Source organism: Nicotiana sylvestris, chromosome 2, assembly GCF_000393655.2.
Source record: "Nicotiana sylvestris chromosome 2, ASM39365v2, whole genome shotgun sequence".
Classification (NCBI taxonomy): Eukaryota; Viridiplantae; Streptophyta; class Magnoliopsida; order Solanales; family Solanaceae; genus Nicotiana; species Nicotiana sylvestris.
Genome location: NC_091058.1, coordinates 206597377 through 206612321, shown reverse-complemented (window position 1 = coordinate 206612321; position 14945 = coordinate 206597377). Strand labels below are relative to the sequence as shown.

Here is a 14945-nt window from a genome sequence, read left to right as displayed (position 1 = left end):
ACTAAATAAATAATATTTATTTATTATTGAAGCAAATAAAAACATAACATTAACAATAAAAATTATTTATCAAATTTTAACAATTTTTTGTCCCAAAGCTAATAAATCAATCCGGGTATAAATAAGATACAAATTTAAACACAAATTAACATGGAAACATATTCAACAATACAAATATGCATGTACTATACGAGTTTCGACATAAACAAAATCGAAATACCTCGATTTAAGTTTTTTGAAATTGATTCAAATCGAATTTTTGCACTCCGAATGAAGGAATCAAAGCATGTCTTGTGTGCGGGACCTACACTCTTTGCTTTTTGGGTCAGGGTGGGCCCAAATTTTTTTTTAAAAATTTGAGGGGGGGACCAGCAGTGGAGCAGGGGTATTTTTTAATAGAGATAACGTTCTGTCGTTGTCTTGGGGAAGAAGAAGAGCTTTATTTTATTAAAGGAAAACGCAATATAATACTGCGTTTTCCCTAAACGCAATATTGTACTGCGTTTCCCTTTAATTAAATATAGGTGGGCCCAATATTAATAGGGAAACACAGTACAATTCTGCGTTTAAGGAAAACGCAGTATTATACTGCGTTTTCCTTAAAAAAATAATTTTTTAATAATACCCAGTATAGTACTGCATTTTACTTTAACGGCTAACTTTACGTTAAAGTAAAACGCAGTATTATACTGCGTTTTAGTTATTTATGTAACTTTTTTTTTAGTAGTAGAAATGTATTTTTTGCCCAAAAAGGCATTAGAAAAGTTTCGGACTCCAATCTGGACAATTTCTTTTTTACCTGCTACCGTCCACCTGGCACTAGTGCTCTTCAAAACCGAACCATAATCTTTAACCGAATCGAACTAATAGCTTATTAACATCGGATTAGCGGGGTAATGGATGGTGAACGGATTAAAATTTTATAATTAACGGCTTAACGATTTGGGGTGGATTACTCAATTTTTTTATCGAATAAAATGTTAACCCGTTATGAATTTATATATTTACACTTTCACCTTCATTGGGTATTCAAAAAAATTGTTCCAGAGTAATAGATCCCACAGTATACTACGTACATGTTGGATATGAGAACAGCATATATATATGAGAACAGAGAAAGTGCAGCAAGATGCTATGATAAAAAAATGGCCGGAAGTGATTTCCTTCATTTGGGTGCAGTGATTGAGATAGTCTCATATCCAACATGTACATAATATACTTTGAGATTTATTGTCATGTGCAGAGAAAGTGCCTCGAATATACATTATAACAACATATGATCGAGTTGTGAAGCTAGAGCAGCAAGATGTTATGATAAAAAAGATTCTATTTGGTTTAGTCAATAAACTGTCCGATAATTGTTAATCCGATACCAATCCATCCGTTATTTTATTGGAGCTAACGGGTTACTACATTTATAATCTGATAACCGATATGCCGAACCGTTAGACGTAATTATCCGCCCGATAAGCACCCCTACCTGGCATAGGTAGCGGTCCAAAGACGAAGTAAGATTCTACCTTCAAAGTTCTTTAACATGAAATCCATTGTATTTTTAGAGTTATGAGCTCATATCTATATTTTATTTCAATTTTAATGAATTTTCACACATAAATTTATTCTCCAATTAAAAGTAAAGACTCTATCTATTAAGATTTAGACAGATAGAAAAAAAAAACTTAGTATTTCTGTATACACTGTGACATATGGCACGCTGAGAACAAAAGCCCACCCTAATTATTGTTACAACCCTGCCCCAATTTTAACCCACTCCCCCCCTTAGACCAGCGTCTTCTCGAGAGAAATTCAAAATAGCCAGATTTATAAGTGGTCATTCAAAAATAGCTACAGTTTCAAAAGTAATCGAAATTTAGCCACTTTTTATGTAAAGAGAAATCTGAACGAAAATACTGTTCAAAATCCGGAAAAATACTTCAGCATAATATACTGGAGTTCTAGTATAATATACCGGTCCAGCATATTATACTGGAGCCAGCAAAATATACTGGTCCAACATAATATGCTGAAAGTTCATACACAGATGCATCGAACTCTAGTATATTATGCTGGACCGGTCTCTGTTGCGGCAAAATAATGACTATTTTTCAATGACTTGACAAACACTGGCTATTTTTGAATGACCAGTCCGAAAACTGGCTAGACCGTGCTATTTTGACCGTCTTCTCCGGCCAAAGACCTCATTCTCTTCATCAAACTTCCCTCACTTTAAATTTCTAGACTATCATCACTAGTCAATGGGTGAATAATTGATTAACAATCAAGGTGGTTCTGGAGAGTTTAAATCTTCTTTTTCGTCAGGGAAATCGAGTGTAATCAAATCAAGACATTAATACATACTCTTAAAAATGTAGAACTTTTTTTACAACGTTGCAAGTAAAATTCTAAACTCTCATTAAAAAAACCAATCTCATTGAACAAGCACTAGAATCTTGTTAACTTGTAGAAAATTCTGTACAAAGCCGCCTGGAAATCTTTTTGCAACACAAACTTCTCTAAGGAGAACATAACATTATTACAAACTCCTAAAAATTTATGCTAACATTATCCGATGACACTCGAAAAAGAAAGCATGAGAAAAACACACCATAAAGGACCCTTATACAAACTCAAAGCGCATGAGTAGCCTCGCGGAACTATATTTCTCACCTTTTCGGTCACAAAGAGGAACTGCATGAATCCCAGGTTTCAACTCGGAAACAGGTATACATGTTTGGCCTGCAAAATCATCCTTCTCTGACATGTCGTACTCGTGTACTTCAATTCGCAGCAAAGCTAATTCGGGCACAGTTAATGGGAAGGTAAATTCTTCATCCCAAACTGGCGTCCATTTATCCTCTTTAGCCTTTGTTTTCTTCATTAGCTCATCAGCAGGCACTCCGGCTATCCCAACCTGTAATCAGAAGCGGATTCAAGATTAAGATTTGATGCATTCAACCTTTTAAGTTCTTACCATTGAATCCTAACATTCCACATATATTTATACTCAGTATCGAATGTTTGCAATGCAATTGACAGACATTTTTCATGTCTTTGCATGTCACGGTTTGGAAACATCATAAAAGCAGTGAAAAAAGAAGGAAGCGACGGTGTTAATAGAAAGCAAAACCGGCTTACCCTTGTGTAGAAGTCCGGAGGTGAATACAAATCAAAGTGTGTTTGTTTGAAATCCAAATGCCATCCATCTCCCATATATACTTTCACCTGTCCGAAAATGAGAGCATAAGAAACTTACATTGGTTAAAGGATGTTGTAGTCACACAGTCATTTGCTTACCTTTAAGGTTTTCTTAACTGGCAACTTTGCCTTAGGATCAAAAACTTCATTATTAGGGCCAACATTCAGCAAGAAATCGGGCTTCTTAACATAACCACAGCCTCCATTTGACCTGAACATCCCATGCATCAACCATAGCGCTCTACCGTATCCCTGTAATGGTTATGTAATACATGATTCTACTAAGTTAGAAATCGAAAGAAGTTTCAATATGTAAAATTTGTAAATATCTGTTGAAATGTGATCGGCAGATAGCGAGTCTGAAATAAAAGACATATATAGCATTTCAATTTAGAGAATTTGAAATGCAAGAATTGAGTCCAAGTTTTCATTTATAAAAAGGAACAATTACATTTTTGTGCCGCCCAAAAAAATAACAGCCGGCAAACATATGTCTTGCATTTCAAAATAAATATACATATAATATCCAGAATATACATATAATATACACAAATATACATATCATATTCATAATTGGTGTATATGTTTTGTATATTTGGGCTACCGCCTGTAATTATTTTGGGCCGCTGCGACAAAAATGAAAAAGGCCCTTTGAGAAAAGTTAAGAATATGAGTCCACAATTTTAGGGCTACAAGTTGATTTTAGCAGCGACCTGAAATCTAGGCGTTCTCAATAAAAAGACTATGAAGGAGAAGTACAACAACATATCCAGTATTATCCCACACTGTGGGGTCTGGTGAGGGTAGTGTGTACGCAGACCTTACCCCTACCTTGTGAGGATAGAGAGGCCGTTTCCAATAGACTTGAAGGATAAGTATCAAACAAAATAAAAGTATTTTTTATCCGAACTAGGAGATATCAAATGACACCCGAATAATTTTTTCGACTTTCTGCAATACAGTTTACATTCAAATACCAGGTTTAGCATCTATGAATCCAATGGATTCTTATGTACTTTAAGTAGACAAGAAAACAAATGTCCGATATGCAGTCCCATAATACTTATTCTCTTATTTAGTTTGACAAATAGCAACAACAATAACACAACTACGCCTCAATCCCAAACAAGTTGGGGTCGACTATATGAACACTCACTTACCATGTTCCCAATTTAAATTCATCAGGCCAACATTATTAACAATATAAAAATAAAAAGGAGAAGTACTAGAAGTTCTCCATATTCCTACTGACAGAAGAATCTATTAAATTTGACAAACAGCAGGACTAATAAATTTGGTTAAAGCAGAGAACTCCTTATTAATATAGTCTATTAAGATAGAATCAATTCGCATTAGCCTTTTATGAATCAAAGAACGATAGTATGAAACTAGATGGAATAAGTTTCATTGCAATACACCTATATCGCAGTATCATAAATGCAAAATAGCAGAGAGTAACGAGTTTAATGCATATCAAACATCAAGAAGCAGCATCATTTTAAGGAAATGAGATGTTATCGAACAAATAGTAAAAATAACACTAGGTATCATGTAAGAGAGAAGAAAATGAAGACTCAGAAACAAACCTGCATGTTAAATGCAACCATCTGAGCTCCATGCATCCAACCAATTAGTGGCTTGTAGTTGGATGAGTTAAACCTAGTACCTTTAGGATACACCCTTAAAATGTTTCTTTGCGTGAACCTAGTAAAAGATTCAGAAAAAATTAGGTTAAGTCCATGACAACTCCACTGAGGCAGCTTAAAGCCACCTCAACTGTCTTTCTTTGTTAAGCTGAAATACAAACCTCACAATTTCCGTCCCATGAGATTCGGCAGCCTTTTCGAGAGCCTGTTCACTTAAACTTAGTCGTCTTACTTTATTAGGGTCGACTTTCAGTGCCTCCTTTAATCCACCTTTAGGCTTCCCGGCATGGATGGCGATCAGGCGTTTATAAGCAGATGCTAACTGTGGTCTGTGATTGGAGTCATCTTCATCTTCAAAATTATCACTGTCGCTCTGCAGAAAATGAACCCAAGGTACCAATATCATTAGTATTTGCACGTTAGACAATACATGGATAATAAGGTGAAGAATATCTAAGTTGCTCGGACTCGGGTGCGACTGTCCGATACGGGTGCAGATCCAGAGGTCGGATCCTTCACTTTTGATTTGATTTCAGAAATCATTGTATCTGTCCCGAATTTCTCGGTTGATTTTGGCCAGAGTACCCAGAATCAGTTGACCAGATCCAGTAAGGATCCCACACCCACACGCAAATCGTGTCGAGACGGGTGTGGCACCGAAAGTGAAGAGTCCGAGCAACTTAGAAGAATATCCACTTGCAGCAGACCTTTTCATTTTCATCTTGATCAGCTGTCAAGCTTGAAGGTTCAGTGCCCCATACATCATCCTCGGAACAATTTGATCTTTGGGAGCTATTTCGTCTCTCTTTACTAGCAGTAGTGCTGGCACTGGCCTCAAGGTACTCTTTAGGAGGTTTGGTTGAAATAATTATACGATGCTTTAGTTCTTCTGGTGTTGGGCATTCCTTTAGAGAATCTGATTCAGGAACAAAGAGCATTTCTCCAAATGTTTCAGTGAGCATCTGCAAGTAAAACATGACGATAACATCTCATTAACCAATAAAAGGAGGAAAGAAGGAATAACGGCAAGAAATAGATATTCACCTGAGCCACTTTAGCCTGAAGATCAGGTGTTAGGTGATCTTCCAGTGTAATTACAACAGGATAAGGAGAAGCCACAAAAGCATGTTCTTTTATTGACTTGAGACATCTTATTAATTCCACAGGGGTTGTCACTGTCCTGCATTTGCCAAAAAAACTACTTATAAATATTTTGTAGGAAGTAATGAGAAAATTAGTAAATGTAAATGCTGCAATCTCTAATAGACAACCAACAATGGACGTCTTATTGTCCCTCATTTTTTACCTTACATAAAGATTTGGGATGAAGGTGCAAGGAGTTCCAACAAGTCAATTAGTAATTTATAATCACCATACGTTCAATTCCAAAACTCCAATCTAGACACCAATTCAAAGCTTCACCTTTTGAAAAGAAGAACTTACCAATCAAATTTAAAAAAAAAAAAAAAAAAAACTTTGAACACAAGAAAAGAAGGTTAATCAATTTCAGCACTTCATTGAAAAAAGAAAAAGGGGAAAAAAAGAACACCGAAGCTACTCGTTAAATATGTCAGACATAATTAATCATCTTTATCACAATAAGGAAAAGCCGGAATGAGTGGCAGATGGCATAATATTTGCACCATATAGTGATTGACTCTATATGCAAGTAAGGATATATTTCCAGTCAATAAATCTACTCAAAAAACTAATACAACCAACAAGGCTTTCACAAGGGATAGAGGGTTCAGGGACAATTTTGAATTATCACCGCATGAACTACTTTTGCTGCTATTAAAAACCACATAAAGATAACAACACAACTAAAAGACATTCAATTACGCCTACATTTACAGCCAGTGGTTATCATCCCAAAACCTCACATTAAGTTGCTTCCACCACAAAAGTACAAGGTGAAGTATTAAAATTCAATTTAAAGCTTTTGGACTGAGCATGCTATCATTCTTCTTTAGCCGACTGATATTTCTGTCCACTTTCAGAGGATAAGTCAATAGATTCTTTATGAGCTAATTAAGGCATATTTTATTTTTTGGCTTGTTTTAAGTAATAACTCCTAGTACAGTTCGACGCTCAGTTTACCTTTCCTCCAGCTTCATATGATATTATGAGAAAACCTGATAGTAAGAAATAAACTTTATGATGGTTAGAGCAGAGTATTGATTTTAGAAGAATATGATGTCTCTTGTATCTAACTAGAGTAAGCTGAAGGTATTATGATCTCCAAAAATCAATGACTTACACAACAACACCTTTTCTACCTTTGGCAAAAGCATGTGCTTATACCACTAAACTATTCCGGTAGCATATTAGAACCCATGAATAGTTTCTTATTTGCTGGTGTACATGCCGGGAAGTTTAAAACAATTCTCTACTAAAGACCATATAAAATCTTCAATCATTCCAAAATTGCCAGAGGGTCTAAGCTACTAATTTTAGGAAAGAGAAGACTTGCTTGGAGACAGACTACTCTAATAACTAGGCGGTCAATAAAACGCAACAGCGGCCAGTAGATACACAAACCTTCCGTGAAGTACGTGTATGTCATCCTTGTCAGAATTTGGCCATATATCAAGCTCAATCACCCTTACACCCTTTTTCAGCGCTTTCATAATTGGGACGTCACTGCAATCACTCGTCAGCTGATTTCCAGTCAAGTAAGAATTATGCCCCGTGAATATAAAATAATGGGAGAGTGGAGCATTCATATCATGGTGAACCTGAAAGTGCAAATGTAATGAGTTAAAGGCCTTTCAAGAAACACATATACATCAACCATCAATCAATCAACCACGCTATGCCTCAATTCCAATATACTTGAATTCGGCTATATAATCATCTCTATCCATTCAACAGTTGCTCATTAACATTACAACCAAGTTAGTGATCATATTATTGAAGAATGCCCTAGTTAGTGATCATCTTATTGAGAACGCCCTACGTTTTTATGTTTGTAGTTAGGGAAGCCACTTTAGTCTATTAAAGATCCAAAGAAGAAAAAGATAAGTTGCTCATTTTCCACATGAAGGGAGCCCAAGGGTAAAGTTGTCTCCATGTGACCTATAGGTCACGGGTTCGAGCCGTAACTGATGCTTGCATTAGGGTAGGTTGCTTATATCACACCGCCTTGGAGTGCGGCCCTTCCCCGTATTCTGCGTGGACACAGAATGCCTCATGCACCAGGTGCCCTCCCACCCTCCTTTTTTTAAAAAAAATTTTCCACATCTCTAGAAATATTCAGGTTTTAAAACTTCCAAATTTTTTGGTTACCCCAATTCCCATAAGGGTAATGTATAGAAAGTAGACACTCTAAATAATGCTTAATTGGTAAAAAAGAAATGACTTTCAATCTCTGAGAAACTCAAAAAGGGAAATTCACTCAAAGTCTCAAACTTTATGCATTTCCAAATAAGACAAAGATCCAACAATAAAAACAGTATACCTTAGAATTGATTGAGGGATGAACATCAGCAGAGTAGACAGTGGTGAAACTTCAAGAGTAAGAGCTTGGTGGCTTAACTTTGTACAGAAAATAGACACTTAAAATAATGCTTAAATGATAACAATGTAGTGAATTCAACCCAAAGTGAAACCCAAATTGGGAAAATTCACTCAAAGTTTCAAACTTCATGCTTTTCCCAAATGGATTTAAGTTATATACACCCGACAGTGTAACGTACTTTTACACAATTCACTTCAATTTAACCGGCTCTATTTTCTCCACGTTACCATATCAGACAGAGTCGATACAAAGAACTACCCCTTATTGTAGGCCAAGTTAACTTAATGGTGCAAAAATTCTATATTACGTCACTGCACGGAACTTAAACTATTTCTAGATAAGAACAAAGATCCAACAATAAAAGCAAGAATACAACAACAACAAACCCAGTGTAATTCCACAAGTGGGGTTTGGGGAGGGTAATGTGTACGCAAACCTTATCCATATGCTCAAAGAACAGTGAAAAAAGCAAGAATACACAGACAGTATAAATTCTTTTTACACAATCACTTCAATTTAATCTGACTCAATTTTCCATATTACCATATCAAGACATATGAAGCAATTACCTTTTATTGTAGGTGAAAAAATCCACACACTCATTAGTTCACAAAACTTAAAACTTTTTCTAAATAAGACAAAGATCCAACAATAAAAGCAAGAATACACTAACAGCATAAAGATTTTTTTACACAATCCCTTCAATTTAACCAGCTCAATTTTCCATGTTACCACACTAAACATACAAAGAATTACTCCTGCCTTTTACTGTAGGTAAAAAATCTACTACACAGAACTTAAACTCTTTCTAAATAAGGAAAAAGATCCAACAACAAAAACAAAATTACCTTATAATTAATTGGTGGATTAAGTTCAGTATTGAAGAGGAAATGATGAAAATCTTCAAGAGCAAGAGTTTGACGAGTTAACTTAGTAATGGGGTGTCTTTTCTGAAGGATCTGACGAATAATGGCATCAGCATCACCAACAGTCAAAAGGGTCTCTCCTTGTACTTCAATCAAGAATTTCAGTAACTGTTCTGAATTCATTTGGTTACCATTTTCAGTGTATTTCTTGAATGCTTCTTTCACATCTGATGGTGGCTCTGCTTCTGTTACTCTGAATTTTCTTGTAAAACATACACATACTCTATAACTCCCCATTTTTCAAGATTTTTTAGACTTCAACAAAATCTTGAGGTTAAAAAAAGAAGAGATCAAATGGGGTTAACAAGTACTAATATAGAAGAAAATGGTGATGATAGATATATGTATGGATAATATATAAATTAATGGATCGGTCAATGAAGAAAGTGGAACTGTTGCTGGAAATTGGAATTTTGTTTTAGTGTTTTAGGTTGGGAAGAAGACAGATGTATTTGTCTCATGGATTTAGTTGTTATAAAAGTCTATGCTCTTTATGTACTCATTTAATAAGTAGAAAATAATACGATAATTCTAATTGATATACCGTGTGAATGCAGTGTATACAAATAATTTTTTTCGTCGGTCAAAACGTAACACGGTGTCAGCATAGGTTTGAACAATAAAAGGTAATGGGTTAAATTTTATCCTTTTCGGAATTAAGCAACTTTATTTATTGGTAGATTCTTAATCTAATATTAGTTTTGTCGTTAAAAATGTAATTTTTTTGTAATATTTATTAGCATCAAAATAATTAGGTGTCATGTGAAAGCTAATAAAGTAAACATTAAATGATGATAAATAAGACAACAAAAAAAATATACTAAAAGAGACAAAATACTTAATGTGGTTCAATTAGTTGACCTATGTCTATAGTTGGTGATGAGTAGAAAGAGCCACACACAAGTAACATGTTAAATCCCTTGTGGCTACATTACCTTATCCTCCGAGGAAAAAAAATTAGCCAAATATAAAAAAATTATATATTTTTGTTCGTAAAAATAAAATCATATGAAAACTAAATATGGTAAAAAAAAAAAAATTAGAACAAAGGCCTAATAATATTTGGATATGCTAAACTTACACATTTTACTCTACAGCTCCGTTAGTGACAAAGAAATATACAAGATCATTTAATGTGTTAAAAAATCAATAATATAACGAAAGATAATTAACAATTTACGATAATATATGGACAAGTTTCTTTAATGGAAAATATACGTATGGGAAACAACGTGGAAGATTGGCGATGATGCTGTGTGCCGCAGGAACATTGACACTCATCCTGCTCCTTTCAAATTTGCTCGATAGAAGCATGAGATACACGTGGACTACATGTATTGGTTGGGGGTAGATAGCCCAATATATGGGGTGGTTTGATATGATGGATAACTAAAAATAATTCTAGGATAAAAAATTAGTATCATTTTATCTCTTATTTGGTTATTAATCCTAAAATAAGTTATCCCAAGATTAATAGTATCGGGATAACTTATACATGTCAAAGGATAGAATAGTAATTCTAGAAAAAGTTATCCCAAGATAAAATAATAAAATCGACAATTCCAGAAATAATATAATATACCAAGCAATCAATAAGAAATTATACCAGGATAATTAATCCCAATATAACTAATTCCATCATAACTTGTCTTCAAACCAAACGACTGCATAGAGTCCTGGTTTTACCAGACATATCAATTAATAATTCAATATTTTACTGAAGCGTTGCAGTCACTCTATTACTCCCTCCGACCCAATTTATCACTTTCAAATCTCTTAATTTTAATTATGCATTTAGACAAAAAAATAATTTTTTAAAATAAAATTTATATATTTATAAATTATGTAAAAAATACTATAAATTGTAATAATTAATTATTCAAAGAATTTAAAGGCACATTAAAAAGTTACTGTCAAAGAATAATTTGGCTGGCTCTCGAAACTCAATACTTTCACATAATTTGGGATGAAGGGAGTATCACAATTTGACATTAAAGTATAGTTGAGCCTGAAATTCTAGTAATATTAAAATTTTACTTTATGTCACAAATTAAAATTTATTTTTTACCTAAATTGGTTATATTAATCAAATTTCGATTAAAAATCTTAACACATTTATCCTGCATTCGCACTTATTATTACCAAGTAAGAGGTCGTTTGGTTACCGGAAAATAATATTAATTCCAATATAAATTTTGGGATTATAGTTATTCCATATTTTATTATCGGTATTAGCTAGTACATATATAAATTTATACCAAAATAGTGATATTAGTTATTACATATAAAAGATGGAATAGATAATTCCATAAGATATACCAAAATTATAATCCCAAGAGAAATCCAAGAACTGAAGCGAACGACCCCAAATTGTATTCATCAATTTAAAATCTTGAATTTGTGTGACATGAAAATAAGTGTTAGTAGCAACTAGCAATTAAGAGTATGATCTAGTGGGCAAGAAGCAGGTGAAAATCAAAAGATTTAAGGTTTAAATTTCAATAAAAATCATAAATATTATTTTGTCAAGGTCTTGATTGCAAAAGTTAACCGATACATATATTGATGGAGATAGTGAGAAGTGGGGCCAGGATTACATACAAAAGAATTCAATTAAAATTAGAGTATCATTTAGAATTTGAACCTATGATTTAACTCTCTTTTCTATTATAATAAAAAATAAAATAGGGAGCGGATTTGCTCAAGAGTGGACTTGATGTTTGTCATGTGTCCAGAAAAGATTAAAGGGACTAGATTCATTATTCTTTTACTCATAATATTTATTTTATTAAAAAGGTAAAATAAATAAAATGGAGCCATATTTTTATTTTCATTTACCTTCTTTTTGTAAATAAAATTCACAATTAAAGTATAACATTCTCATCAAATCATTGCACTTATTTGTTTTTATTTTTATTTTACCCTATTTCAGTAAAAAATAAAAAATTGTGGTCAAACAAAAATCAACTCTTTCAAAATTATTCCCGCTAGTTAATTTATTTACCTTTTTATGTAAATGAAAACACTTAAAAGAATAAATGTTCTGTCAAATCGTTTCTGTTGGATTTTCTCTATTTATTTTCTTAACCATTATTTTAATACAAAAGCCATTATTTTAATACAAAAGCTTTTCCGTCGGCTTATTTTATGTTTTATACAACTCTGTAAAATCTGTTCTCACTTGTTTGTTTTATTTTATTTATTTTATCTTTTTAAAATAGAAGCAAAATTAAAGATCTAGTCCTTCAAATGTTTTCTAGACACATGGCAACTATCAAGCCCACTATTGAAGATTACCGGAGCAATTAACACTGGAGCAAATCCGCTGCCAATAAAATATTAAGGGGATTCAATTAAAAAAAATTCTATTGAATAGCATAATTTTTCATAAAAGGAAATTTATTAAACCCTCTTATCAACACCTAACTCAGTCACAAAAGATAGCAAATATGTCCGAATACCATCGTTATTTATAAAAATAAATATGTGTTCCATAGAGATAAAATAACATAATAGTAACACAGTGCTAGCGTGGTTAGTAATGGAGAATTCTAGAGACAGATTAGAAGCAATTAACACGTTAAATAATGAGGCTTTTAATAAAATACTCCAATTTGGTTCAATATTTCGAATCATCGAGCAAAGGAGGAAGACAAAAGACAATCTTGTCGAGAGAATGTGATTTTGACAGTTGGCATAAGTACGTGGAAGTTGACTGTAGAATTTAGATAATTAATTTTTAAGGAATTTTATTCAGTGGCAGAGCCAATTGAATTTTATTTGTCAGAAATTATATGTTGCATGGATATTTTTTTTAATGTATATATATACTGTTTACTCCTGTTAACACAAGGAAAGTGTAAATAACAAAGGGGACTAGGAAAAGTTTTAGATCCCAAGTTCTAATTAACATTTTATTGTATTTTTTTGGTTTCTCACCTAGTGTTCTTTGTAGAAATGACATTAAAGAGACGCTATTTAAGATTTAGCCAATGTATTTTAAATTTCAGTTTTTTAATTTCAGAACAGAAATGTACTTAATTATCCTAAAGTTAAGATTTTTAGTATAAAATTTCTGGACAAAAATAAATACTGACTAATCTCTAAATAGCATTGCTGAGAATTGCTATCTGTGCACTTGCCCCGTGTTCGATACCTGCATTGGGGCCTCACTAAATTCGGATTTTCATCTGGAAGTCCACGTTAAAGGGTAGAGCGTTTCCTAATAAAGGCAACTTCATACTCAGAACCCGAACCCAAAACGTTTGATTAATAACCTTTTTATTGTAAGTGTAAACGGACATGGTGATGAAAATTTGTTAAGAAAAGCTTGGCCCATAGGAGGTATAGATTCACCTATCAAATTGATCAGTAGGTGACAAAAATGAAGCTGTTACAGCCTAATGGAATTTCCTTTTTTGGTACGTAGGAAGAAGACAATCTGTCTATATTGGCTTTTGGTTTTGTAGCATTTACCTTTTTAACTTTATGTAATCATATTTTACTTTGTAATTAGATCTACCTAATTAATTAAACATGACTAATCCAACACGCGAATGTTATGTGAAAATTCTTGTCTACAACAAATCTTTCCATCAGCAGAGAATTATATTTAGAATCTTAATTAATTAAGCCAGTTAATTATAATCTTTCCAAGTCCTAAAAGCAGTGGAGGATGGAATCTCATTAACATGAGAATCTGGAACAAGTCAACCATAATCAAACTGTAATGGAATTTGGCAAAGAAAGAGGATAGGATGTGAATAAGGTGGATTCATGCATACTATATAAAAGGACAACAGATGGAGCAAGTGAAAGTTCCACAACAAGCAAGTTGGATGGTGAGGAAAATAATAGAAGCCAAACATCTACTAGAACAGAACAATGTACATCTTTGCCGGAAAAAATGGGTCATTAAACATATACCCCCCCCCCCTCCAACGGTCAAGAAATTTCCAGATCCAGCCTTAGCTGGCGAATTCCCGACGCCGACGACCACCTCCTCCAACAGGTTATCCCCCTCCCGCATCTCCCTCCCTCTCCTCCTTCCCCTCTCTCTTCTCATGTTGTTATTTTACGAATAGGAAAGATAATTAAAAGCATAAGCTCTGTGAAACAAACGTTGTTAAGCCAATAATAGACTATTATTTTGAATTAAACCTAGTTTTCCATTCAACGTAGTTGCTGTTTTATACCCACCTGATTCAAAATTTTCCACTTTTGAGCTTTGTGATGTTTGACTTTGAGGTTTCCAGATCCCCCTCTTTAGTCTCGGGTCCCCATATCTGTTTTTTCTTTTATTTATTTTTAGTATTTTTTTTCACCAGAGTTGTCGATTCAGTCGCAGGGTTCGTGAAATTAAGCTTTTTTCTATCTCAATTTTGTTGTTATCCCTTCATTCCCCTCGCCTTTTACTACTTATCGCTTTTTTGCTACGCGTGGGGGCTCACCAATGGTAGCGGTGATAACCCCTCCCTCTTTTGTTTGGATTCGTGGTGTTTTGTGTGTATTTTAGGTTAGGACTTGTGGTTGTTAGCGGCGAACAGGACGTGCATGTGCAAACATTAAAGAACAACCCGAGCGTGTGACAATAAGGGGCAGCAGGAGTTGGACGCGAACACGCTAGGTGGCAACATCATCGTCGTATATAACAAGACA

The 14945-nt window shown here is 33.9% G+C and overlaps 1 protein-coding gene across 1 annotated transcript; it reads right to left on the bottom strand.

Annotated features, from left to right (window-relative positions):
* Positions 1-2413: 2413 nt before the first annotated feature.
* LOC104237847 (phosphoinositide phospholipase C 4) lies at positions 2414-9755 on the bottom strand. The gene is made up of 9 exons (XM_009792076.2): positions 9210-9755; positions 7383-7579; positions 5886-6021; positions 5549-5803; positions 5003-5214; positions 4782-4899; positions 3295-3447; positions 3136-3222; positions 2414-2911 (listed from the first exon to the last, which is right to left on the bottom strand). The coding sequence occupies exons 1-9, from the start codon at positions 9522-9524 to the stop codon at positions 2618-2620; spliced, it is 1767 nt and encodes a 588-aa protein (XP_009790378.1). The 5' UTR covers positions 9525-9755; the 3' UTR covers positions 2414-2617.
* Between the last annotated feature and the right edge of the window lie 5190 nt (positions 9756-14945).

Coding starts and splice junctions, on each gene's coding strand:
- LOC104237847 (XM_009792076.2), bottom strand. CDS start 9,524: ATGGGGAGTTATAGAGTATGTGTATGTTTTACAAGAAAATTCAGAGTA. Junction 5,804..5,885: donor TTCAGGCTAAAGTGGCTCAG/GTGAATATCTAT, acceptor TTTTACTTGCAG/ATGCTCACTGAAACATTTGG. Junction 5,215..5,548: donor ATCAAGATGAAAATGAAAAG/GTCTGCTGCAAG, acceptor CATTTTCTGCAG/AGCGACAGTGATAATTTTGA.